Source organism: Tyto alba, unplaced genomic scaffold (genome assembly GCF_018691265.1).
Source record: "Tyto alba isolate M040663 unplaced genomic scaffold, T.alba_DEE_v4.0 Super-Scaffold_10, whole genome shotgun sequence".
Classification (NCBI taxonomy): Eukaryota; Metazoa; Chordata; class Aves; order Strigiformes; family Tytonidae; genus Tyto; species Tyto alba.
The window spans coordinates 15,219,006-15,245,446 of NW_024881262.1; the positions used below are offsets into that span (position 1 = coordinate 15,219,006).

Consider the following 26,441-nt stretch of genomic DNA (forward strand, 5'->3'; position numbering starts at 1 on the left):
GGATGTTCCAAGAATCATAGAAAGCATTTGGCTGTAATATTTTTGCAACAGCTATCCAGATAACTCTGTTACCACCAGACCCTGTCCTTCAAATGCACCCAACAGTAGAGAAGGTAACACAAACAACCTGAGGTGGGGAACTACAAGTGAAATCCTAGGTCTCTGAGTCCAGGTCTCCTGAAAATTTATTAACACACAGAACAAGAAAAATTACATTCGCCCACTCTCTACTCCTTTTGGGTCAAGCGCTCAGTTAATCTGCTGAAAGTGACCTGCAGATCAACGATTGCTGATACATTTTCCACTTCCACACAGAATACAAGTACAGAACCACAAAAATTTTGGCTCCAAGTAAGAAGTTGCCAGGCCAGATCAGAGGTGATGCTGAGAGCTGCCTGAACATTCTGGGGCAGGTAACAATCTGTATTTAGCAGCTTTGTTTTGTTTTGTTTTGTTTTTTAATCAGTAAAACACACAAGCAGGACTCAATTTGGGAGCATTTAGTTTCTTTACGTGGCTTCAAAAGGAGCCTGGCTCCCTCTGCTCCGCACTAGCGTTGCTGCCTTCTGAACAGCCCCCTCAGACTACCCTATCTCCCCTCTCCCTTCTGTTCCCTACACAGCTGCTCTGCAAAGTGAGAGCTGGACTTGCAGAGAGACAGGCATCCCAAAGCAGCGTATGACATGATTACTGAAGGATTTACAAAGCCTCCACATGGAAATTTCCAAATAGTGGCAATTTTCCAACAGGACTCTCTTGCTCTCAAATTACACAATATGTCAGCTGATAATAGCTTTCCCTTCTGGTGTGGTGGAAGAACGTAACCTCTGCTGAGATCACAGAGGCAACAAGGGCCACCTTTTTTTGTTTGTTCTCACCCTCCAAGAACCTGTGGTCATCACTCCCTGAGCACCTGTGCTGAAATGGCCATCTTCAAACAGAGAAACAAGTGGGTATGAACTAATTTTGAACAATTCAGGTCGGAAATTACATGAGTTTTGACTATCAAAACAGCAAAAAAGCATAGCTGCAATGGAAGTAGAGCTGGCCCAGTTTATAAAGAGGATTACACAACACAGTTACCTGCAAGAGCAGGGACTGGAATGATGGGTCTCCAACCCCTTCTGACTCAGTGTGCCTAAACTGATCTCTTACAACAAGTGATGCCATCTGCCAAACACAGGTGACAGGGGTGAGACCTACAGATATCAGAGAGGTATGGTAAATTTGTTTATTCAGCTATTCAGAAACTGAATAGCTTCTACGGAAGCTGTAGAAGCACAGTTAGAAGACACTTTGAAAACAGAACCTGAACAAGGCAGGAGAGATGGCTTGGAAATAAGTTTGAGGAGAGTATCCCCAAAGGAAGGTGACAGAATTAAAGACAGCAAAAAAGATGCCAGGGAAGACATAAAGCCATAATGCCATAGCAATCTTGGACTATCAGATTTATTGAGCGTGTTGTGGTATTGCCGAGAGGCTTCCAGCAGTGAAGAGTGCCCTACTGTGCAAGCTACTTTAGAGGCATGCAGTTGACAGAGTCCCTGCCCTAAAGAGGTCAGAATTACAGAAGTGACAAGATACAACCGGCAGATGAAGCAATGGAAGATGTAACGATCCCTGCACACTGCACTTTCCTCAGGCCTTGGACTAGGGTTAACAGAGGCTGCAGATGAAGATGCATTGAAGCATTTTTCTCCAATCAGAGAAGAATTTTGATCAATACTACTACTCACCATAAGCAAGCATCCAGCAAAAACAGTAAATCCCTTCGCGTGAAGCTGTTTTGCCAAGGCATGTCCAAAACCTTTGTCACAGCCCGTTATTAGCACCGCCTTCCCTTCAGCCTGTGTAGGGAAAAACAGTAAAATGATATTATCAGATATTGCAATCCTGCAGGCACGACCAACACCCAGCGACGCATCAGCTTGCAGCCCTGCAGCCAGGGCCAGCCAGTGTTTAGGAGGTACAATTCCAGCTGCAAGTTACAGTGGCCATGTACCTGTCTGTACACTAACCCGACCACAGTCTAAACTCAGCGATTTCAGCAGTTTTTGCTGGTTCAACCAGTATAAATGAGGTGACAAGATTCCTGTGTAGAAACATAACCACCTCCTGACTATTGTGAAACCCTAAATGCATTAATTTGCTGGTCTGTAACAATTTGTGTTTCCTTGACACCCAAGCTAGAACAGCAACTCTTTCAAGTATCAATGGCCAAAGCAGAATAGAAGCATTTCAAAATAAGTTAGTGATCTACCAGCTCATAGGCATTATATGCACGAGCAGCATAGAAAACATCCAAATGATGGTGCATCACCTGCTTGAAGTTTACAGCAGCCCTTTTAACTGCAGAGTGACTCTACTCTGTTCCCTACTTCCTCCCACTCTATACGGTACTTTCCATGCTGTATTTTAGCATGCAGGAATGTGACTACAGGTTAGGGTTTCCTTCTGAAACACTGCAGTCTTAACTAGAACAACTTATCAAATCCTACAGTTCTCTCCTACATTATTAATATCTTTTGACTGACAGATAAATTGAGAGAGAAGATCTCATACTCTGATATGACACAACAGGCTTGTGATAGCTCTGAAAACAGAATCCCAAATCTTGAAGAGAAGCCTGAAGCAAAACACTGCCCATCCGTCCTCTTTCTTTGCTTGAAAGCCATCTCACCCCTGGTCTCCTCACCGCAGCTGTGGAGGAATGAACTCCCTCCTAATGTTTAACCCAACTAGGAGGCACTCAGCTGCAGTGCTGCATACTGCTCCAAACTGAAACCATATCCGTGAGGCAATAACATGATATAGTAATAAAGATCTAGAGCATACAATAAGGAAGTGAGATCACATACGTCTCTGTGGAGATAGCTGCAACTAATATTCCTTGTTCCTGCATTAACAACAGCTAGAATACGAACATTTGTGTTTTATACTCCTTATACATTAATTGCACCAGCTTGTCCAGCCACTTTTTCAGACAAAAATGGGGCAATCACCAGTACTCTCTGATCTTGTTTTGCTGACATGTGTGGTACTGAAGTGGCAATAAAGAATAATTGCAGGGTGATAGCGATCAGAGCATTACTGCAGAAACTCAAGATGAGCCTAAGCAGAAGCAATATGCAAATAAGCTACACCCTGTCCTGTAACTCATGTGAAGTTACTGTTTTCAAAGGAGAGTCATGATTTGAACTTGAAATGAGAACTGATCAGAAGTCTATCCTGCCTTTATCATACTCACATTAACACTCATTCCTATACTCAAAGAGCACCCAGCTACAGGCTAGTTATACTAAAGCTATAAAAGTAGCTACAGCTAAAAGCCAAAAGATAACTGAAAATTAAACATATAGTGCTCAGTCTCAATTTAATTTACCGTGACACAACTCCAAGAGAGATGAAGATCGAGTAAGAACCAGATCACAGAATGTGCCAGTTATCTTCCACATTAATTCAGCAAGCTAGCCCATGCAAAAGAAAGGCTTTGACTTTTTTCTCTGCCTCACCTCCCTAGACCCTTTGCTTTTGAATCCTGAAGACAAAGAACTTCCTCAAAAAGCAGGCACCACAGAGTAAATAAGGAGTTGTGATCAATTCCAGAATCCAGGACAGGCAAACAGAGAAGATGCTCAATCCCCAAACATCATTGGCTCCTCCATCAGCTAGTCTGATAAGGACAGGGCTCAGCTGGAGGAAATAAAAGCAAATGGCTGGGCTGTGTTCCTGTGTGCATCTAGTTTTAGCTCTCAGCAGCTGGTTTGCTTTCTCTGGTTAAAGAAAAAACAAACAACACTACCAAAATCTAGACAGAAAGAAGAAAGTTTAAAAATTCCCTCAGCTGTCTATAATAGGGAGAAAAGTGAGGAACAACTCACAGTAGGAAAATGTGACTGGGATTATTTGTTAATTATTTGCCATTAGCCTAATTGCTGCTAATAAAACATGTGACTACAGCAGCATGGTTCATAACAGACTGAGGCACCAGCAGTGCTAACAATCTAGTATAACCCAAGAGATGTACTTAATCTTCCATCTGTAGCAGCCTCTGTTTTTGTGCCATGCCTGATGGACAGAACTCCCAGGGATAAGAGCAGGCAGCGACCCCACTCCCAGGCAAAAAGATCCTATCCCAAAAAAACCCACAAGCACAGAAAAGCTTGATCATCCGTATCTTCTGAAAGTCTCAAAATGAGGTGTAATTGGCCTTGTTTATCGAGTTCGGTAAGGTCAGTCTGCCGCTTACAGTTTGACAGTGCTGAGACGGTCATCGCCTCTCTAGCAGGCATTACAGTGACCTTAAAAAGCATTTTGAGGAACTTCAGGTGCCTCACACTTTTGAGTCACACAGTGCTCAGGAAATCCTGCACAGGAGACAGCACTCATGTACAGTGCTGCCAGGGCACCTGAGACCTGCTAAAAGAACAGAGGAATTTCTTGTACTAGAGGTGCTGTTGTGGCATCTGGGCAGGGTAACACGGTCTGTATCCTTGCTGTGTGATCCACAGCACTAATACATGTTCCGCACAGTTCAAGCAGCTCTAGCAAGGCAGCCTGATTCTAACCTGCAGCCAGCTCAGGCGCACATACCTCACTAGCTTTTCCTGCTGGGATAGGATCGCTTTGTTAAATGGTAGAATTTATTTCACTCATACAGCTGACCTACTGAAGTTATACACATTAATTGCAAAAGAGATCAAGGAAAGGAGAGCTGCTTTGTCAGTGAGAGTGTCTCTAGATAATGTGGGAACCCACCACACTTGCCCAGACTTTACCTTCTACTGTATCACTAGTTTTCTGGATCCTGTTCCCTTTTATGCCCTCCCCTGACCACCTGTTTCTTATCAAACATTAATGTGAAGATGAGAGCAATTATAGAGTAAGCTTTTCTTGTTCCTTTTTTTCCAGAGTCAGGAAGTCAACGTTTTCAATCACAGGAAAGGGAACTGAAAAAAATCATTGAAGGGAAGACGTCCTCAGGTGGGAGAGGGATGAGAGATGTCAAAGGAGCAGAGCAGATGGAAGAAGAGCAAAGTGGGAGGGTGCAAATGGGTCAAAGCTGTTTTCTGTCCCTTTCAGCGGGTCAGGACTGAGCTTGAGGCCCTGGAGCAAAACCACATTCACTTGCAGGTTCTTCCTGGTGCCTACAGAAAGGGTGTGTGAAGCACAAACAAGAAGCAAGTTAATTCCAGTTTAGTGAAAAAACCTCCAGACCCTTTGTGTTAAAAAAAAAAAAAACAAAACAAAACAAAAAAAAAAAAAAAAAAAAAAACAAACAAAATAACAAACAAACATGTAGAAGGGACTGGTGGTGATGCAAGTCTGTTCGATGCGCAGGACTGTTCTTCCACCCTTACGCTCGTTGCCAGATTTAGAGCGCTGGAAGAAAATCCCCGCGCCTGCTGCTCCCCGAACCGCGTGGGACTGCGCGGGGTGTGGCGGTGGCCGCAGCCCGGCCGGTCCCCGCTCACCGGTTCGGCCCCCGCCCGGGCCCCGGCGCGACGGTTAAACGGCAGCAGCGGCGGAGGCGGGCCTGAGGGCGCGGCGCCATTTTGGCCCCCAAGGGCGGCGAGCCCCCGAGGCGGCCGGAGCCCCTGGCCGCAGTACTCACGGGCAGGGCGCGGCGGGCCCGCCGCGGCAGGAGGAAGAGGAGGCGGCGGGCCAGGCGCCGCCCGCCGCCCGCCAGCAGCAGCGCGGCGCTCAGCAGCAGCAGCAGCGGCAGCGCGGCGCCCCGCATGACCGCAGCCTATCGCCGCCGCCGCCCGCACCCGCCCCGGCCCTTCCCCCGGCCCGCCCCCCGCCGCGCCCCGGCAGCCGGGGCACGGGCCCAGCCTCATTCAAACGGCAGCAGCGCCCGGCAGGCCCGCCGGCTCCAGGTAACGTGCGGGTGGCCCGCTTCTGCCGCCGCGGGGGGGGGGGGGGCGGGCGGGGCCGCGGCCGCGGCCGTGGCTGGCTCGGAGCGCTGGCTGCCGGGCCGCCCGGTGACCTTGCCCGCCCGCGGGGAGGGGGCGATCCGGGCGGGGCGGGCTGCGGCGGGAAGCGGGGGACGTTGGCATCCCGCCCCCACCTGCAGCCCGCCCCACGCCGCTCCGCTCCCACGGGCGCCGGGCCGCCGCGCGCTCGCGCGCCCTTGGCGAGCGCCGGGAGCCCGCGCTCCCGCGTGGGGCCGGCCCGGCCTCTCGCCCCCTCCTGACAGAATTCCTCACGAAAAGATTGCGTGGGCGGCAACCGAGCTCTCGAATTTGGTTAAACCCCCGGACTTTCTGAGAATTAGCGGAGCCAGCTAGTTCTGCTGAGCCTAGACCTCCCCCTTCCGAGCCTGGCGCCCCACCACTGTTCTTTTTGTGGCGATTTCAGCGGTTTTTAGGCGAGGCCTGTCTCCCAGCAGGCCCTGAGGCTGCCGCTGCAGCAGCCCAGCCTTCGCCAGAGATGCAAATAAGGCCTAGCAATTAGATACCGTTTTTCTGCTTTATTACAGGAGGCAGTGCATTAATCCGGGCAGATGTTTTTTGTGTGCTGGATCAGCTTTATCCAAGATAAATATATTTGAAATTAACTTTCTGTACTTATCTCTTGTTCTTGAGCTGTTTTCACTCCATAGTGAGTTTAATAGTGATTCCCTATGCATAGTTCAGCATCACCTTCTACTTAATTACAAATAAATGTATTTGTAACTGCATGGCTGTACTATCTGTAAAGCCCAAGGATTGCTTTGGGATCACGTAAACATAACATTACCCGTGACTTAAAATTATATTTTAGTTTAAAATTATTTCATATAGCTCATTTGAAATAATCTGTTACATGTAAGTACCTTAATTTTTAGCTGTTTCAGAGAATACAGTTAAAGATGCACTAACGAAGGCGAAATTGACGTTTTCTTTAAATGCCTCCCTGCTTGTCAGTTTACTTATAATCTTTTTCCTTATTTAAAAACATCTTGAGGTGGTCGAAGGTTGAGCCGTTTATCTCAGTGTGAGGGACTGCAAGAGGGAAAAATTAGTTCTTTTGGACTTTATTTTCTTGTTGAAATACATGGAGTCAGCATGTCTTACAAAATAATTGAGCAACTAAAACAGAGGTGCTATCTTGTATTGCAGAGCTAAAGGAGAACAAGCTTGCTGTTGGTAGAGTGTGTTAATTGAAAGTATGTTGGCCACCAAGCTGTCCCGGCCTCTCCTGAGCTTCTCTGTGAAAGCCCTGAATTTCAAGGACCCAAGAAGTGACTTCAGGTAAGTAGCCTAGTGGAGAAGGAGTGACATCTTGAGTAAAGCACACATCGAGGGCTCCTTTGATTTCAGTGGCACAGTTTATTTACAGAATCACAAGATGGTTGAGGTTGGAAGGGACCTCTGGAGGTTATCTGGTCCAACCCCCCTGTTCAAGTAGGGCCTCCTAGAGCTGGTTGCCCAGGACTGTGCCTAGACGGCTTTTGAATATCACCAAGGATGGAGACCCCAACCTGCCCGGGCAGCCTGTGCCAGTGCTCAGTCATTGAGCTGAGCACAGATGAGATGGACTCTATATGCAAGGAGGGGTTGGCAACATGGCTTTTTTTACACCTGGACAATTATCTGCAGTCAAAAGGGGGTTGAATAAAGTATTAATTCAGTGTCAACCAAGGATTTATTCCCGAATATCAGCAAGTAGGCCTTGCTGCAGTGCAAGTAACTTTAATATGTTTCTATGACTTCATTAAAGAGGCAGTGAATCACATTAAATGAGAGAGAAAGTTGAGAAGGAGGGTCTTGGTGAGAAATGGTGGTGGGCTGAGTAATGAAGCTGTTTTTTTCTGAACATGAACAGAAAATTGCCTGTCTAATTTCTAGCTCTGAAAAAAATACTTTTCCTGTTGATATATGGTGGGAACCCTACTAGTCCAAATTCAGAGCAAATTGAGTGCTTTCACTGGCTTTGCTTTAGAGCAGGGTTTCCAAACAATGGTGTGCATACTGCTAATTGTAGATAAACCATTTAAAAGTGGTTCATGGCCTGCTAAGCAAGAACGGTCACCTCTAGTGTTCTTCTGCTGTTGATATCAGTATCCAGCACCATCACCATCAAGGATGGCTCCTGTAACAGGGAGTTGTAGAGACCAGATAGCTAAGCTGTTAGAGATTTCTTGTGCAAACAGACATAGGCCTTTTATCTCCTATTTACTTCACACACACCAAAGCTGCACTGGCAGGAATCTGCTGTGGCCTTAAAAATTCAAATTAAAGCTTTATTAATGTGCTAAAACAATTTTCAGCATATTCTTTTTTTCTTCCTCTTCTTCTTTTGTTTTGCTCACTGTGTATTTGGGCTTTGTGTGTCTTGTATTCAGGGCAAAAATGTGTTGCATTTTTTGAAGTATCCACAAGCTGCTAAACCTGAAATGGAAATCCAGCTGTTTATCTGAAAGGCAGTGTTGTCACTATACCGGTATCTTAATGCATTGAGGTAGCATTTATATACTTGACTCCTTAAGCTGAGGACTGCCTTTTTTGGTTTAACTGAACAAAAGCGAATGCATGGTTACGAACACAGATTGAATTTGAGGACCATCTGTGCATTTTAAAAGTCTCAGTTGTGGTCTCTAGAATTCAGTCGTGCAGAATGACAAAAATGGCTCATGGTACATTAGTGTACTGTGTGTGGGCTAACATCCCATGCGCATCGTAGCTGTTTCCTCTGATGACATTCCTGCTGATCAGCAGCCGGCATTTTTTTTATGCCCTTGCCTTCAGGTCAAGGTAAACAAAATGTCAAGTAATTATTCTCTACAGGTTATTGTGAATAACAGCAGCAAAGCAGTGCTGTGCAGTGAAATAACAGGACCAGACATGGCGCTGAAAAATAAAAATCAAGTTCATGCAACTAAAAGAAATGTTATGAACATTTCTGAGCACTTTGAGACACACCAAGAAGCTTATTGTTGAGATAAATGTTCCAAGCCAGGATTGCAGGTTAGTGATGTTAACACACACTTTGCCTGGGGACTGACCTTTGCAGCAATTAAATTGGCTGTTGCTATTTCAAGAGCTGATTGGGCTCCTGACACTGAAAGTTGGAAAAAGAGCTAAACTGTTGCAGGAAGGTGAGCGGACACTGTTGCCTAAATATACATCAGGTCCCTTCCCATGTGGTTCCAAGCTTCTGCCCTAACAGACCCTTTTTCTAGCCTTATTTTCCCAAGGTGCAGCTCAGAGGCCAGAGTGTCTGCATCTTGCTGTTCAGTGTAGCACAGGCAACCCTGGGAGCCCCTGTGATGTCTGAGCAGGAGATAATTGTGAATGATTATGCAAATTCATTTAGAATACAGAAGAGCGGCCTGGAAGATAAGGTCTGCTGAAGGATAGATGTTGTTACAGGGGCCAGAGGGTAGATGAAGTACATCAAGTCTAGCAGAAGGCCAGAAGGCTCTGGCAGGGCAATGCCAGTGCTTAGGGCAAAAATGAAAAAGCTGACATAGTCTGGAGATGTGGTTGGCAAGGATGGAGGCTAGGGTCACTCTGGTGTGTTGCCTAGGCCCAATTTTGATGAGTGATGGCAAGACCTAAGACAGTGTGATGCTCCTGATACCAATAGCTTTTCTAAATAGAATCTCACTCTCTAGAAGGCACTGTTGCTTTGCTCTGGTCTGCCTTTGTGAACATGGCTTATCTACCTGGGAGTCAGACATTCTATGCTGAGGAGCTTCAGATCTGCATGGCAGGTATTGCTCAAAGATGTGGTGTCTCTTAGCTTAAACAGTTGCAAAGAGGGGATGTAAATTCTAAGAGTATCTAATGGGTAGACACTGAAGAGGAAGAAGTGTCGTCTGAGATGACAGAAGGGTAGAGCTGTGTGTAGGAGCAGTGAGATAGATCCAAGCAAGTTCAACCCTAGGGTGGGTGTCGGACACAATGCCACAGCAGAATACTTTCATCAGACAGATAAACAACTCCCCTACCCCAGCTTTGTGCAACTTGTGAGAGCGGTGTTGCTGTTGGGAATGGAAACACTGTGTTGTCCCTTTTGTGGGTGGAATCAGCTCTGTGCCCCAGATCAGGAGCTATTTTAGAATTCTTGGTAATATCCAGACAGCTTCTGCAGCTGGAAATAGCATCAAGGTCTTTTGAGAATCAAATGTTTCATACTGTAGGAAACACACAGGCTCAGGCTAAGGAGAACTGTAGACTTGGATTCTGTCTTCTCAAATGACAGTCTACATCATGCATTTAGGCCACACTACATTCCTTTTCATGGATATGCTGCAGCACCAGGGTACGGACAAAATATTCCATGCCTGACCATTCTGCTGGTTTTGTGATTTTTTTTTTTTTTTTTTTTTTTAAACAGGCCTGTGCAAAGATTTTGCTTCCCTCTCTTGTCCCCATGTGGCAGCCGCTCTTATGCAAGTGAAGTTGATCAGGTGAGTGTGATTGTGGTTTCCAGGAACTAGTTCTGCTGAGCTGGGGTTTTAAAACCCGTGAAGCCTGGTGACCAAATTCTTCCTTCCGATTTGCCAGAAAGACTGCGAGCTGGACCTCTCCAACATACTCCAAATTCTTTCCTATCACAGTGCTTCCATTGACGTAGCATGGTACATGCTGCTAAGGATGGAAATAAACAGACTAGTGTTTTTTTTTCTATTTTTGGAACTCAGCAGATGAAACCTTCCACCTTAGTGTAGAGGGAATTTGCATGACAAATTCTTAATATAGTACTCTTTCTGGAGTACGGTTGTGTAAAGAGACGCAAATAAATCGATGTGTCCTCATCTCTTGATCTGGAGAGTGGCCTTCTTCTTTAGCAGCCCTCTCCGTGAAGGTGCTGGCTTGCCAGGAACGGTGCCAGGCTGTCCTGGTTTGGGCTGAAATAGAGTTAATGTTCCTTTTTGGTAATTAGAATAATGCTGTGTTTTAGATTCAGCATTGGGTTTGGTATGAGAAGAATGCTGATAGCACACTGATGTTTTCAGCTGCTACTGAGATTTCAAAGGCTCTCAGACTCCCCATGTCCTGCCTGTGCTCAAGTGCACAAGAAGCAGGGAGGGAGCATGGCCAGAGCACCAGACCCAAACTGGCCAATTAAATATTCCATATCATGGAACGTCATGCTCACTATATAGAGGAGGGGTGGTCGGGAAGGGGCTCCCTCTCTTTCTCTCGCTTCTGGGATTGTGATTGCGGGATCTTGGTATTTCGGGGTCGCTGGCCGGGAGCAGGCTGGGTACTGGTCAGCGAGTGGTGAGCAATTACATTGTGCATTGCCCGTTTATGTTTTCTATTGGTGTCACTTGTTGTTTTATTACCATTATTAAACTGTTTCTATCTCAACCTGTGAGTCTCCCTTTACCCCTCCAATTCCCTCCCCCATTCCCAGGTATGGGGGGGAAGGGGGGGTGATCAGCTGCGGGGTGATTGTCTGCTGACCAGGCTCAAACCATGACACAGGCAAAAGGAATGGGGATGTTTTGCCCTCTTGTCTGGCTTGTGGCACAGAACTCAGCACTGTAGCAGTGCTAGAGCATGCACATCTTGCTCCATAACCCTGGGACAGAGTCTCAGAGGAACTTAGGTATGGAGCTTGCATCACTGCTGGACTTCCAATGTGACACTGATCAGTCTCTCTGTATGCTGGGAAAGCCAAATTTCTAGTTTAAGAGATATGTTGGAATGAATTGCAAGTAATTAGTACTAATCCCACCCACAGCAGCACCTTACTGCATCTGCACTTGTTACTGCTGGAATGACTGATATACCATGCAATTTTTGATATGTCACTTAACTGCTGCCTCCCTTTGGGATATAAGAAGGGGTTTGGCGAGGGAAGGAGGTATACGTCTATTTAAATCGGAAATTGGAAAAATACGAAGACCAAAAAACGAACCGCTAAAAAGACCGATGACCAACTGGTCTTAATTTCAAATATTAAACCCACTTATTTCTGATTAGCTTTTAAAACCAAGCACTAGAGGGTTTACATGCTAGAGAGAGAAAGATGAGTGAGCAGTCTGTAAGGTTAACCCATATCCTTTCTTCAGTCAAGCTGTCTTCCCTATGCTTTACAGGCTGCATGGCACTGAGGAGTGGACTCCTGCCTGCTTTGAACGCATAGGAACAGTTCCTACTGAAGGGAAAAAGTGTCTTTGGAACTGTCTGGTATATCTTCAGATTTTGAGATGGATGTGAACTACCAGAGAATGGTGGTTTGCTTGGTCTCTTTGCCTTGGGAGCCTGTTGCCAGAGGTACTGAACTTATCTTTGTGTTGGGAGGACAGTGATCCTGCCTCACTGGGGTGAACTTGGTATGAAACCTTTGTTTCTTGTCCTCAGGAGGCACTGGATGGCAGTAGCTGGCAACGAGTGTAAAGAAGGTCCCTGGAATGGACTGCTGGCCAGGACACGGTTTTGTTCTGTACACTGCAAATTATTGATTTCAAATACTCAGTTCCAGTGTGTTTTGTTCTGTTTGTTTTGCAGATTGGCAGCAGAGCTGTGCTTATAACAGGTTGTGACTCAGGGTTTGGATTTGCCTTGGCCAAGCACCTGCACACAAAAGGCTTCATTGTTTACGCTGGCTGCCTGCAAAAGGTAGGGAAAACAAAAACTGTATTCTTCACCCGTGGCACGTGCACAGACATGTAGCAAATCCAATCTTCCCTCTTCACGCTGCACAACTTTCTGATGAGGAGAGGGAGGGCAGTTAGTAGCCCAAAGGGAAAGACACAGGTGCTTGAATTTCATAGAGCGTAACCTGGTCTAGACCAGAACCAGGACTGAATGGTATCTAGGGAGGTTCTTACTTGAATCACAGCATTGTGGTTCATTCCGTATCTGATTGGTTGGAACCTCAAATTTAATTTTATAAGCTTATCCATAAGCAAATTTAGGGATCAGATTGAGTCTGGATCTTTGACCCTGCTCTCAGACTATACCTATTTACGCCGGGTTTATTTGATTAATTGTGACATACACCAAGCCACCGATGATTTTATGGCATGTGGTATGAACATATTTTTCTATATTCATGAGTACAGCCACGCCTCAGTATGCATAGAGGGTTTCCTGAAATCACTGTGAAGGTGAGATGAGTTCCACTAGTGCAAATGAGAGCAGAATCAAGCCACACATAGCTTAGCAATGCAGTCTTGATACACTTTCCAGGAGCACTCTGTGTCGTGGTCAGAGATGCCTGGTCGTGGAGAATAGGAGAGAGCTTTAGCCTCTCTTTCCTTATGAAGCACTGCACTTTTAAAGCTGCATGTCCATTTCCCAACAAACAAACTTGCTCTTCAGGATATCCTGGGGTGGGTCAGTTATTTTGTTCCTAATCTTTTATCTCAGTCATCACTATAAATGTATCTTGAATAGTGATGTTATTTAAAGAGAATTTGCCAGGTGTTTTTTAATGTGATCAATACTCCTTGATATGTTAATTTTTCCATTATTATTAAGTTTTTCTTAAATTATTAGTTTCTTTCTACTGCATTTTTTCAAAAGAGAAGTTTGTGCTTCAATAGCTCTGTCCCTTGTGGTGTCTCAGCTTTGGGTCAAGGGTTTATTTGTTAACCCGGGCTCCCTCTACAGGCCTCACAGCAGAACAAGACACTTCTTATAAACTGCTGCTTTTCAAAGGTGGCAAGAAGAGAAATGGTACATGAGTACTTTTTTGGCAGATGTTTCTACTCAGCTTTTGTAATTGAAGATCAACACTAGAGAATATAAGAATGTTGCAGACTTAACCACTGTTTAGAATAATAGCCTGTCTCTATGTTGACAGAAGCAAAAAATTTCAGAGCTGCAAAGTTACTTCTGGGTTTTACTATCTCTGTCTGAGCTGCCAGAAAGACTCAGTCTTCAGTGAGCATGATTTTAACTGTCGCTGAAACCTCCATTCCATTTTGGTATTTTCAGTACTCATTCTATTGGATGCATGTTAGTGGAAAATCTTGACCTCTGACAATTTTAACATAAGCTGACATAAAGCAGCATGCCAGAATTCTTTTAGGATTTGATCAATATTTATTTATTCAACAAAAATCAGCAAAAATCTTTTCTGTATCATTGTGTAATTAAATACCGCTTTAGCTGGACTGACATCCCGTGTTCTGAAGTCTGTATGACTATGGCAAGACTGGTAACAGCAGTTGTCATCAGAAAACCACTGTAAAGTGCCAAAGCTCCTTAGTTAACAGGTTGGCCTCCGATGTGTCTTTAGGCCATACACTTTATGTAGATCTGCTCTGTAGAACTAAATCAACTCAAAAAGACTGAGCTGATTTCTCATTGTACCACAGGTTTCACTAGAAAAACTATAAGCAGAATTCTAATCAGAGTGTAATTATTGCTGCTGATGATTTTAGGGGCATAAAAAGCCTGGTGTGTTTTTAGATGATAAATAGAAGTGGAGGTAGAAATAAGAAGCATCATCGTTTGCTTGGGTATATATGACCTAGCCCTGACAGGGAGGAAATGACTGAAACTTCAGTGTTATTTTCATGGGGCTGTTTTTCACAGCACACCTGCACATCAGAAGCATACTCCAGCTTGGGAAGCCATCATGTCCTCAGGGTATGTTCTTAGGAATGTCATGTCCTTATTGCAGATTAAAAGTGTATGCACTGCTGACTGTTCATTAGGAAATGTTTCCTAGAGTGGCCCGATCCTGGGTGCCTGACTGTATTTTTTCTGAAGGAAACCTGAGAGAGGTGTTTAGAGTCATGACTGCGGGGATCCCAAGAGTGGATCTGTGCTAACAGTGTGCTATTTCACACAGTTTCTTCCTAACATTTTCACTGGCAAATGTATTAATGTGAGAATTGTGTTGATGCTTCATTGCCAAAAGACAGTGGTAGACTGGATCCAATGAACGATCATGCTGCAGCTGTCTTATTTTTCCCTCTTCGGTTAATAGCTGGAGGAGCCAGCTGACACAAGATGAAGAAGGTATTTTTCCATCAGTATCTGTTACCAGTGGACATATGTGATGTTTGTCACGGCTGTCAGGAGTGTGGTGGAGCCCCTGTTTGCTTCGCTTTGTGTGCTCAGGCCTGTTGGGGCTTGCAGGGGGATGAGAAGGCAGAGGCTATCTGAGCAAGCCAGCATGCAGGCCAGTTACTGTAGGGCTCAGCAGAGTGCTCAGAGCCGCAGGGTGTTACATACCTCTTCAGGGACACACTGATGAAGATACAGGCTGAAGCCCATGGGCCCCAAAGGGCGACCATGGAAAGAGGAAGATGAGGCAGATGTGTGCTTTTTCAGTATGCAAGAGCTGGATCCTCTTGCCTTGGAGACAGTGGACCCTGGGGCTGACAGCAGAGATGCACTGGTCTCTTGGCATAGCATGAAAAGGTCCTTCCACTGCTGCGTATGGGCCTGGGGGTTGTGGGACAGGCTGCATCCTGTACCAGGAGAGCATGACACAATCACAAGGTGCCTGACTTAAACACCAACCATCTGCCCTTTCTGAAGGGTCAAGGGAATGGACCTGTGGGTCTGGGTTAGTGCCCAGAGTCTGACTCTTGGCCAGGCTCCCAGCCCCAAGGGTACCTGTCCAAGCACCCAGCTGCATGTGGGTGGGAGGGCAGGAGGGATGTTGGCTTGCTGAGCCAATCCAGGAAGAGAGGAAGAAGAGGATGCTGTGCAGGTCCCAGTAGGGCTTACAAGACCTCTGAGGCTGGTGTGTTGCTGTGGCCCAGAGATTTTGTAGCACCTTGCACACCTGAGAGTGGGGAAAGAAGCATCTTGGCCTTGTTGTTCTTCCTCTTCCCTTTAACCCTATCTGCTGTTTCCAAGGGACTTGCATGCTTGCATTTGCCGATTCCTTATTGGCATTCCCACATGTGCCACTTGTATGCTTTTCAATGCTTTGCCATACACACTGGCTTCAGCATCACGGTGCTTTTGAGTGAGCAGCCAACTTAGCACGAAACTCTATTTTCAGTCACCGTTAAAACAAACACCACTAAGCTATGCATGGGACTTTTAACTGCTTCATTTTGTATGCAGTATGCTTCCGTTTGAAGAGAGTGCAGTAGATGCCTTCTCTTAAGGACAAACACTAACCAGTATTAACAGTTTGTGGTGGAATAAGGAAGGGTGGAGAAGAAGACAGGAGATATCAGATACTGAAGTCAGTGAGCTGTCTGTGAGCACAGTGGATAAGCCCAGGAATGAGAGGAGACAGGAGAAGGTTTTTTGAAATACAAGTGGCACAGAGACAGGGGGATATGTGGTCACCCTCGTGTAGAATCTAAAGCATGGTGTCTGAAGGGCACTCTCGCTCAGGGGGGCAAATGGGCAGCCTGGGTTCAGACTGCAGACACAAGCGCCATCTCGTTGACAACTGGCTGCTGGCAGCCTCTTGACAGGGAGTGCCTGTGGCTTGAGGTGTTTAGAATAATCTAATGTCATTCAGCAGTTAGTAAACAGCCCTGCTATGAAGAACTGGCCTGTTCCAGGTCACAGGAAAAAAAATTAACCAAAAAAAGCCTTATGTATCAGGAGTGAAGAGCACTCAGATGCTTGCCTGCTGATGCTGACACAGTGAGCGGGGCTACCTGGAGGGTTGAGTGGTGGGGGAAGGAGAGCTGAGTAGCTGTCAAATGATGCTATGGGACATGCTCCATGTCTAGCTTGTTAATGAGGAGTAAAAGACTTCTAGTGAGGGATGATATTGAGGGGACAGAGGGAGTTTCTTACAGTAAAGACAGGGTTGCTTCCAAAATGATTCTTTTCAGAGCTAGATCTCGCCATCCTTGGCAAAAGACCGTGGAGTGGCCAGCACAGTCCAGGAACTTATAGCCATGGGAGTGATTCAGGGATAGCCTCAAACTCACATAAATATCCCATGTCTGTGTCCTGGAAGCACCCTAGCCAGGCTTCACATCTGTGAAGAGACTAGCTCTGGGCATGGCAGCCTTGTTGCTAGCAGCGTCTGGCCCATGTGAAACATATCTCAGGGGCTGGGTGCAGTTCGTTGGCTGGGCTGTGAGTGGATGTGTGCATACTGGGGGAATCTGTTGTTCTGAGCTGAGAAAAAATGAGTGGAGATGGGAAATGGGATTGAGAAAAAGCTCGTGGGGAGGCAGAGAAGGGGAGCAAGATGCTGGAAAAGACACTGGGGGTAATTGCTAGCAGACAAGCTGGCCAGGCACTTAATGGTTGGACTCTGTAGGAGTCCAGTGGAGGCAGTAGGTAGGTTTCTAGGCAGGGGGAGCTGTGTGTGTAGATCAGCTGAAGGGAGAGAGCAGTGGGCAGGCAGTCCCTCTTCTAGGACTGTTGTTCCCAGAGCTGGCAACATGACTGAGAAGCACATGCAACATACATAAGCAGCCACTCACTGGCTATTTTATCCCACACCCCTGCTAAACTGTTTGCTGTGCCCTGTATGAAAGCCAAAGTGAGGATGGCACCACATTCCCACTGCTGTGGCAGTGGGGCATAGCTTGATCTCAGGCACTTGTACTGGGCAGGAGTTGCCTTGCTGGAGCAGATCCAGCTCTGGCTGCTTTCTTGGTGGTCAAAGCAGTTTGTACCGGCTGACTTGGTGGCAAGGCTCATGGTCAGATGGAGATGCTCGAGTAAATGGTGTTCTGCAGGAGCAGCCCTGTCTTTTCCCCTTCCTCTTAGAGCTGTAGGAGAGCTGTAGGACTGTTCTGATTATTCAGTGACTGCCCTGTGCACTCTCTTTTGCTTGACTGGATGGTGCTATGCGTTTGATATTCTGCACAAGCTCTTTGGCCAGATTCAAACCAGCATTTCCTTCCTCTCTAGGACAAGGGAGATGGTGGCTCCAAGGATCTGGACAACATGAAGAGTGATCGAATGAGAACTGTCCAGCTCAACGTCTGTGACAGCAAAGAAGTGGACCGAGCAGTGGAGCATGTGAATAACAGCCTGGAGGACCCAGAGAAAGGTAGGTGTGAGCAGTGGGCTCTCGGGTCACACAGGTGGCAGGAGCTCCCTCAGTTGGGCTCTGAGAGCATTTTCAGGGCATATTTCAGAAGCTGAGCATATGATTGAAGGGCACAATGCTTTGAGGAGCAGCAGTGCAGAGCAAATGGCCTGTTTAAATGTTGTACCATATCAGAAAGCAGCTTCTCGCTTAAGACAGTATCTACAGAAAAACCCTGCTTTTTCATCCACAAGCTCCTATAGGGACGTTCGCAAAAATTAGTCGTGTTCAAGGCCTTGGGATTAGTGCTTTATTCCTGTGACCTGAAGTTTATTGTGACTCCCTTTATGTTGTAAAACCTGGCCAGTGTCCAAAAATTGGGGATTGGCAATGGAGATGTTTCCCCCCAAACTTTCAAAAGGCAAAGGAAAAGGAGAGGTTTTCCAAAGGATTGCCCACGAAGCCAGCTGAGTATCATTAATGCCATTGCAGATATTACCATATATTACAGATTTTACAGTTCTGGGGGTAGCTGTAACTGACTTAGCCTGCCTACCTCATTCTGCTGAGGTGATGACAGCAAATTCTCCTCCAATACTGTGAAAATCCCAGTAGTTCATGCATTCCTGAAACCTCTCCACATGCATTCCTGAAGCCTTTCTGCCCTTTGGTGAATTACATTTTCCCCTAAAGAACATCAACACTTTAATACATGAAGGTTGTTTAAAAGCAGGACAACCAGTAATATTTTATTTTGGATTTTGCATAAAGCGATTTATTTTCCCTTTTTTTATATTTAATTTTTGTATATGGATATTCTATATAAATTAAGTTTTCTAGCCCTGTATTCTCAAGGATAGGCCAGGATGATGTTGCCTTTTCTGGGCTGCCTCTGAGAACACAGCTCTGGACACAGTCAGTCAACAGATGACAGTGGGTTTTTCTAAATAGCAGAGAGAAGCCATCCCAGACCTTTCTCAGTCTGTTTCCTGTGCAATTAGAACATTATATGAAGTGAGTTCATTTTATTCCAAAATCCTTTTTAATCTTTCTTTTCATTGCCAAATGAGTTGGTAGCTTCAGTTTTTGCCATCTTGGTTGCAGCAGAATTAAAGGGAGAGGCCGTGGCATGTGTGCCTACCTATGCCCACAGACATTCTACTTCTTAGGGTGACACAAGGGATTTTACTTTGAAAGAATTACTCTTTTTTTTTCTAACAAGGTCTTTCCTATTCATACTATTTGCATTTAGAGACTATATTTTGCTTCTTTTAAAAAATAAAGACGGATAAAAAGAGAATGGCAAAGAGAACATCTTACACAAGGCTGAAGTTCTTTGCTTGCTGGCTCAGAGCTTCCCAGGAAGCCTTATTCATGGTGCTTTGTGGCTGTAGTGTTGGGCAGTACAGGCAGATCCTGATTGTGGTTATATTTGCTCAGGAGACTGAAGTTCACTCTGGACTCTCTCCTGTCTGGCTTCCATCACTTCAAGTCATAATGAAAAGCTCTGTTGTGTGGTTCAATAATCTATTAGCAAAGCTTTTTCCAAGCTGCTCTCATTAGTCTCACAGAGGGAAAGCTTTCTGATTGATTTTTGTCTTCTAGGGCTCTGGGGGCTGGTTAACAATGCTGGGATCTCCACATTTGGGGAAGTTGAGTTCACCAGCATGGACACCTACATGGAGGTAGCTGAAGTGAACCTGTGGGGGACTGTGCGAACCACCAAGGCTTTCCTCCCGCTCATCCGGAGGTCAAAGGGTGAGTGATCTCCTCCTGACTGGCACTCCCTGGAGCAGGTCCCGCATCCCACCCCACGTTTTGCTGTGTTAGAGGCCAAAAGGTCTATTACACTTCTCTCTGCACCACTGGCCACCTTCATATCCTTACTGACAGAATGTGACCCACAGCATACACACAAATGACCGATTTCCTAACCGCTCTGAGTTACACAGCAAGGCAGCAGTCATGAAAAGCAGTTATTATTTCTCTTTCCCATCTCTGCTGCCTTCTCCTGCAACACCCCACGCAAAATCTAATCTGTCATACCTTCTTATACCTGTTCAGAAACTGCAGCTCACCATAAATTCCTCCCCTCTATACAAAAAACAGCTGTGCCAGTGCTGGCAGGGTGGGCAGCAGCAGTGTACTGCGATGTGCTTCTTGCAGGGAAGTTGTCAGCTGTGTGCTGTATTACTTTGGGAGCTTTTAACATGTGAGAGGTGGGGATTGCACAGCAAAGGAATACAGATGTAGAGTTTGTGTGTGGGGGTCTCCGCATAAAGGGCCAAAAGCTTTCCTGTACTAGGGCCAACTACCTGACTAAATGAAAATATTTTTTACTCTTAAAGAATCCACAGACACTAACAATGTTGTCCTGTGCTACAAACCTGGGCTCTGTGTGTCCCAAGCAACATTTCTTCCACCATGGAAGGGTATCCATTTCTGTGGTCAAAGTTTCTTTCACTGATAGCAAGTGCTCATTGCAACTGCCACCTCTCATGAGACTGCAGCATCCACAGTCTCCTACCAGCATTCTCCCTGGCCAAAACGGATGACTTCTGGAGAGAAGAAAGGCCCCAGCTCTGTGCTTGGAGCCATAATCCAGCTGTCACACAAGAAAGGGTGCATTTAGACTGCTCTGCCTCTTTGTGGTGCAGGAACAATCCATTCCCTTTTAAGAGGCAGACACTATAAGCCACTACTGGGATCCTGGATTTTGTGCCTCTGACTTGCAAATAAAAAAGCTCAGCTTTGGTGCCAGAGGCTTTCTTTGCTGCTGCTTCCTCTTGTCTGGGCTCAGCCCGGGTTGCTGCTGAGCAATCCTGTTTCCCACCATGCAGGCTTTGTCCAGCCTCTTCTGTGTTCCCCGTGGCACTGAACTTTGTGTGTCACCATATGCCTGTTCCTTCGGGTATAATGAGCCAAGGAGCACCAGCAGTGGGCTTGTCCAGCCTGCAGGCAGTTGCACAGGACAGCAATGCTCAGCTAGAGCCCCGAGCAGGTCTGCCAGGCAGCCCGTATGGCTGTGCAGTGGGCGGGCGGGCGGATGCACGTTCGGGAGACTCCTGGGTGGTGTGTCAGGTGTCTGCTCTGGGTCAGGTAGCACAGCTCAGGTGTGCTTTGCCTGGCCCCTGCCTAGGTCGCGTGGTGAACATCAGTAGCATGATGGGTCGGATGGGCAGTCCTGCCCGGTCACCATACTGCATCACCAAGTTTGGTGTGGAAGCCTTCTCCGACTGCCTGCGGTACGAAATGCAGCCCCAGGGCGTGATGGTCAGCATCGTGGAGCCTGGAAACTTCATAGCTGCCACCAACCTGTACAGCCCCGAGCGAATCAAAGCCATAGCCGACAAAATGTGGGACGAGCTCCCTGAGATAGTGCGCAAAGACTACGGTAGGAAGTACTTCGATGAGCAGGTCAGCAAGATGGAGACGTACTGCAACAGCGGCTCGACAGACACCTCGCCGGTCATCGAAAGTGTCGCCCACGCGCTCACCTCCACGACCCCCTACACCCGCTACCACCCCATGGATTACTACTGGTGGCTGCGCATGCAGATCATGACGCACATGCCTGCTGCCATTTCAGATCGGCTCTATGTCTATTGAGGCCTCACACTCCTAGGCTACCCGGATGGGAAATTTGTTTTGAAGAGAGCATTGTACACACTTCCCATTAGTCCTTTTCAAATTTTTCTAACCTCATTTCAGAGTACTGTATTTTAGCTCTAAAGGGTTCATTTAAACATCTGACATAACCTAAAGGGCAATAATTTGCAAGGAATGCTTCATAGGCAGGAATACTTTGTTTGTGCAGGGACATTGATTCTTTGCTATTTATTTCATGTAATCCTTTCTCTTTTTTTCACCTCAAATATCAAGTTATGATCGTTATTTAAACTGCAATTGCTCTGAAGTGGTTTCAGAATAATTTCTGCTGATGGCCAAACACAATCTTCACAATTCCTGCCTAGGATGCAGCCTTCACACCATGAAACAGAGGCCCTGCATGCTGTAACGGCAAACCACTGCCTCCTGATGGCAAAGAGTGTCCAACAGACTGTTCCAGGCCTGGTCACAGTAGCCCAAGGCAGAGCAGAGACTTCTTTAATTTGGGGATCAGAACTCAAAATGCTTGAGGTGCTGAAACTGAGCAACTGACCCTGTCCCTTTCTCTCTTAGAATTTTACTGATGAAACGTTAGAGGAAAGGAACCAGTCTGCTTTTCTCGCATGCTTTCTTGCAGAGGAGTTCAATGATTGCGGGACTCAATCATGCAGACCTTTCCCACAGGAGTCTCTTACTCATACGAGCATTCCCATGAGTGTGAGCAGCTTTACGCACACGACTGCAGGCGTCAGGATTGGCCTGTAGTAACGTTTCTCTTCTCTTCAACAGTAATTGAACATAACTCCACATTTAGTTTGGAGAAGAGTTTCACTCCTGCTCCTGTAATTTGTGAGGATCACCACTGAGCAGAGGGAAGCAGAGAGGGTTATAGTCGCATCAGTGAATGCTGTTCTTACCAGGGACCTCAGAGTTACACTGAAGTATTCGTACAGCACCTTGCACAGAAGGGCCTCTAGGCACTATTGCAGCGCAGGTGGTGACAACAGTCATAACTTCGTTGAAGGAGTCACTGAGCTGAAATACATCTAACATGATACAAATCTAACCGAACGTCTGCAACAATAAAGTTAACTTTAGGAGCAGTTTCATTTCCATGATGGTTGTTTACACGTCTGAGAAACATTTGTTTTGTACCATAAGAAAAGAGAAAAACCATAAAAGATCCTTTCATGGGGAAATGGGGAAAGGGTTAAATTTTTTTAAGCTTGAAAGGCAAAAAACAAGCTATTAAAATGCCACTGTTAGCAAAGTTAAAGTGAAGGGATCTCACATGCTCTAGTAACATACCGTGACATGATCAAACTTCTTTGGCTTAATAAATGTATACATAAATGGTGACAAAATTCTGAGGCTCCCTCTCTATTTTTTAATATTTAAGGTGAAAGCTTATATTTGTTACTGGTGGTTCTTTTAATTTGGTGAGGCTCATGCCTGTTACGCATACACGCTGCATTCAGAGGCTGATTTGCAGTCTTGGGTCTTGCGTGTCTGTGCTGGATAGTGCAAGACTTCTGTAGGGGTACCAGATGTATGCTGCATTTCATGACAAATATGTCTAACCCCTGGACTCCGTGTATTCACAGCTCTTAAACCTGCATCTGTACCAGACTCCCACAGATTACAAAGGATTATTATGGATTATTCCTAGGGAGCAAGAATAGAAACTGAGCTCTGCAGAGGGGAGGGGGATGGTGATGATTCAGCAGGGCAGGCACACAGCAGGTCACTGATAGACCCAAAATAAAACCCTAGGAGAGACTTGCTGGCTTCATGATGTTCTCCAGAGTCCTAGCAGTGGTACCTGCGTCTTGTGGTGCAGGGAGGAGTATTGCCTCATTTTCCAGTAAGGGGACTTCGCTCAGGGACAAAACATGAGAGTGTGAACCACCAGAGACCCAGCAGGTATAGGGACTAACTTGCAAGGCAAAGCAAAACACTCAGATAATAAAGTTTGCTGCAGATGACATGACAGAAAGGGAAAAGCCTTTACAAGAAAAGTTCCTGTGTAAAAATTTAGCCTGAAGGTGCTAAGTAACACAAAAAACCATGTAATTCTGCTTGGGATGCTAGCTCCCAATTTTACACATACTGCTGGGTTTTAATACAGCCATCAATGAAGTTATATATGGAAAAGACTGACTGTGCAGCTGAGTTACCTCAGTTTAGCTCAGAGTCCCCTGAGAGCAAACGTAGCAGACCTTTACCACATTCATTCCCGGCCAGGAAGATAAAGCTGAGCAGCAATAACCGCTCACATTTACGCAGCATCTCTTCTGGAGGCTACTGAACTCTTTCGCATGAGGTGCCCACAGGGAGCTCAGAAACAGTGCCCCGGCTCCGGTGCTGGAGGTGTGCCAGTGCTGCTGCCCCGCCGCGATTCGCGGGGGGCCGTGTGGCCAGATGCGATGGGGAGGCGATGGCCAGGGCGCTCCTCTGCATCACAGCTGTCCCTTGGTTTCTGTGCAGGTTTTCCTGGTGCTGGGAGAGTTTGGTAGCTGATTCATGGTCAGGAGGGCAGCAAGGTGGCTAGTTCTGCTGCTGGGATCTTGGCAATCCCACAATTTCAGGGTTTGCCCTGAGAGAAGCGCATTAAAAGCTAATCCCCTCTCGGTTTTGCGTGACTGTCCTTGTGACTCAGTGCGCTCTGTCCTGCCTGCACAGTGCCACCGTGGCTCCTGGGATCGCTTCAGCCCACCAAGTTCATTTGAAAACTAAAAAGAACAAAAGCATAGCAGAAGAGGACTTGGCTGGGCACCTGGTCCTCTGTTGCTCTCCCAGAGCTGCCTCAGTGGGAGCTTCTGCCCCCTCGAGAGGAGCTGGGGAGACTGGAGGGGTCAGTTTGCAGGGGCGCCCACCCCTGGGCTCTAGTCTGGTCCCAGCTGGCTGGAGGGAGGGCTCTCTCATCCCAAATTTCTTGCCAGGAAAAGACTGTTGGCGATGACGCAACAGATCTCACCATGCAGCATCCCTTGGGCAACCTGGAGTTCAAATTAACTTTCCCTTGTGTGGTGGGAGGCAGCAGAGATGGGGGTAATTTTAACTACAGCTGTTACAACTCCTTCTGAACCTTAATGAGGAAATGATGAAGTCCTACCCACTTCAGAACTTTTTGCTCCTAGTGATGAGGGTGGTGAATGCTGTGCTTGAGACCAGCATTAATGACCCTTTACTACCACATTGTCTGGATGAAGTGCAGGGATTTCCCAGTTAAACAGAAAATAATTTCACAGCCAGGAAGTTGCACAGCTTTGGGGGGGCTGGTCCCAAGCCCCCGCCTCAGCTCCCACATCTGGCAGGGGTCTGGCCCACGCTCCCTCCCCTGTCTCAGCCTTGTGAGTCTGGCTCAGACTGATGGTCCTGGGCTGGCAGGGTTAAATAGCTGAGCACAGGGTGTCTTCCTCAATCAAATTAAATAGATACTCTGCTAAATATATGAGTGGGTCAGTTGCTGAGCTACAAAGTCAAATCCTTGCCTGTCCTGAGGTTGGACTGGAGCCAAGGGGCCTTGCTGCAAAGTGTATGTGCGGCTGCTGGCACTTTGTGGCTATGGCTTTGAAAAGAAAGCATCTTCCCAGCAAACAAGAAGGGAATCATAACTCACAGAAGATCTGATGACACTTCCCCGGGGATCTACCACTCAGGAGCACGTCACTGGTTTCTCGTCCCCCTTCCCCAGCAGCGATGTAGGCTTGCTGTGCAGCCTTGGGGCGCTGCCGACTTAAACTGGTGCTTCCCTGTGCGAGACGAAGCGCCTGGTACCACTGGAGCAGTGAGCAGCGAGCTCTTCCTCACGGTGCATGAGTGCAAGGAGCAGGGGATGGCAGGGCCAGGGGCAGCCCCTGCACCCGTCACACGGATGGCAGGTAGCGCTGGCGGTGCCACCCCCTGCTCGTCACCACCCGTCACCTGAACATCACAACCCTCGCTGGGTGGTGGGTGAAAGGGATGCTGTGAACCTGCCCTAATTTCGGCAACCAGCTGGGGTAGCCCATGCTCTGTCAGCCGGACAGACTGACTGCCTGCAGCACCCTCACCACCCCCCCACACACACCCCCCCCCCGCCAGCGGAGCCGTGAGAGTGGCGATGGCAGACACAGGGCGCCCAGCTTGGCCCTACGACTTCTACTCACGACCACGCAGAGAGGGACTTGGGGTGGCACAGATGTCATTCTGCAGCTCCCCTGCAGTGGAGGTAGTCGTCTGCCACTTTCTACCTTCCAAAGGGCCCCGGGGCTGCAGGACTGCCTGGAAAACCGCAGATCAGGCTGCTCTGCTTCCACAGCCGGGACACCGCTCGCTGCGGTCTGCGGGAGGTGTAGGGGCGAGCGATCTGGTTAAGATGTAGGTTGCTATCTTAAAATAATTTTTGCTAACACAGTGTTTTGTTTGCTGCTGAGTGTGGTTATTCGAAGATGCCTTTTTGCCAGCATCTGTTCCTGATCACAAATGAGTCCTTCTGTCTTTCTGGTGCTCTACCACCACAGTGAACTGGAAGAGGGACTGGACCTGGCTGCAAGCTCCTCCAGTCATCCTGTCCCCTCCCTTCCCTAGCACAAGGTTGTGTAATTATTTGTGTGATGTGGGACATCTTTAGCAGAAAACCTTGGGAGACCTGTCCTCACCTCCCACATGAGTCCTGGGGAAACAGAGCTCTCCCGAAGTGGGGGTGCTCTGGTTTCACAGCCGTGCAGCAAGCGGGTGGTCCCACCTGCAAACCGGCTGGGATCTGGCTATGGTGCCGAGGAGCCCTGGGAGCCCCGGCCTCACTGCAGCCACCCCAGACATGTGCAGCCCTCGGCAGGGACTTGGACCCATCCTCCCTTTGCATTTCTGACAAGCTTCAACGTGCTGGTCCCTCAGGTATTTACTCCCCTCACTGCTTACCTCTCCATCAGCATATGGGCCAGGCACTGATGAGGGGTCATGCATTTCCCAAGGGAAAG

General features: G+C 47.1%; 2 protein-coding genes across 2 annotated transcripts in view; one reads left to right on the top strand and one right to left on the bottom strand.

Annotated features, from left to right (window-relative positions):
- The window catches only part of LOC104364430 (D-beta-hydroxybutyrate dehydrogenase, mitochondrial), an 18,728-nt gene extending 12,988 nt beyond the window's left edge, over positions 1–5,740 (bottom strand). Inside the window, exons 1-2 of the mRNA XM_032986826.2 lie at positions 5,615–5,740; positions 1,737–1,847 (exon numbers count right to left, since the gene is read on the bottom strand). Of these exons, the coding sequence (XP_032842717.2) occupies positions 1,737–1,847; positions 5,615–5,740 (237 nt within the window). The remainder of the gene's footprint in view (positions 1–1,736; positions 1,848–5,614) is intronic.
- On the top strand, positions 5,731–22,841 carry LOC104362023 (D-beta-hydroxybutyrate dehydrogenase, mitochondrial). Its single transcript, XM_042795895.1, has 7 exons — positions 5,731–5,879; positions 7,104–7,235; positions 10,327–10,399; positions 12,453–12,563; positions 17,748–17,889; positions 19,474–19,626; positions 21,008–22,841. Exons 2-7 carry the CDS (start codon positions 7,153–7,155, stop codon positions 21,475–21,477), a joined length of 1,032 nt encoding a protein of 343 aa, XP_042651829.1. The 5' UTR covers positions 5,731–5,879; positions 7,104–7,152; the 3' UTR covers positions 21,478–22,841.
- Positions 22,842–26,441: the final 3,600 nt, after the last annotated feature.

Coding starts and splice junctions, on each gene's coding strand:
- LOC104362023 (XM_042795895.1), top strand. CDS start 7,153: ATGTTGGCCACCAAGCTGTCCCGGCCTCTCCTGAGCTTCTCTGTGAAA. Junction 17,890..19,473: donor CCTGGAGGACCCAGAGAAAG/GTAGGTGTGAGC, acceptor TTTGTCTTCTAG/GGCTCTGGGGGCTGGTTAAC. Junction 19,627..21,007: donor GCTCATCCGGAGGTCAAAGG/GTGAGTGATCTC, acceptor GCCCCTGCCTAG/GTCGCGTGGTGAACATCAGT.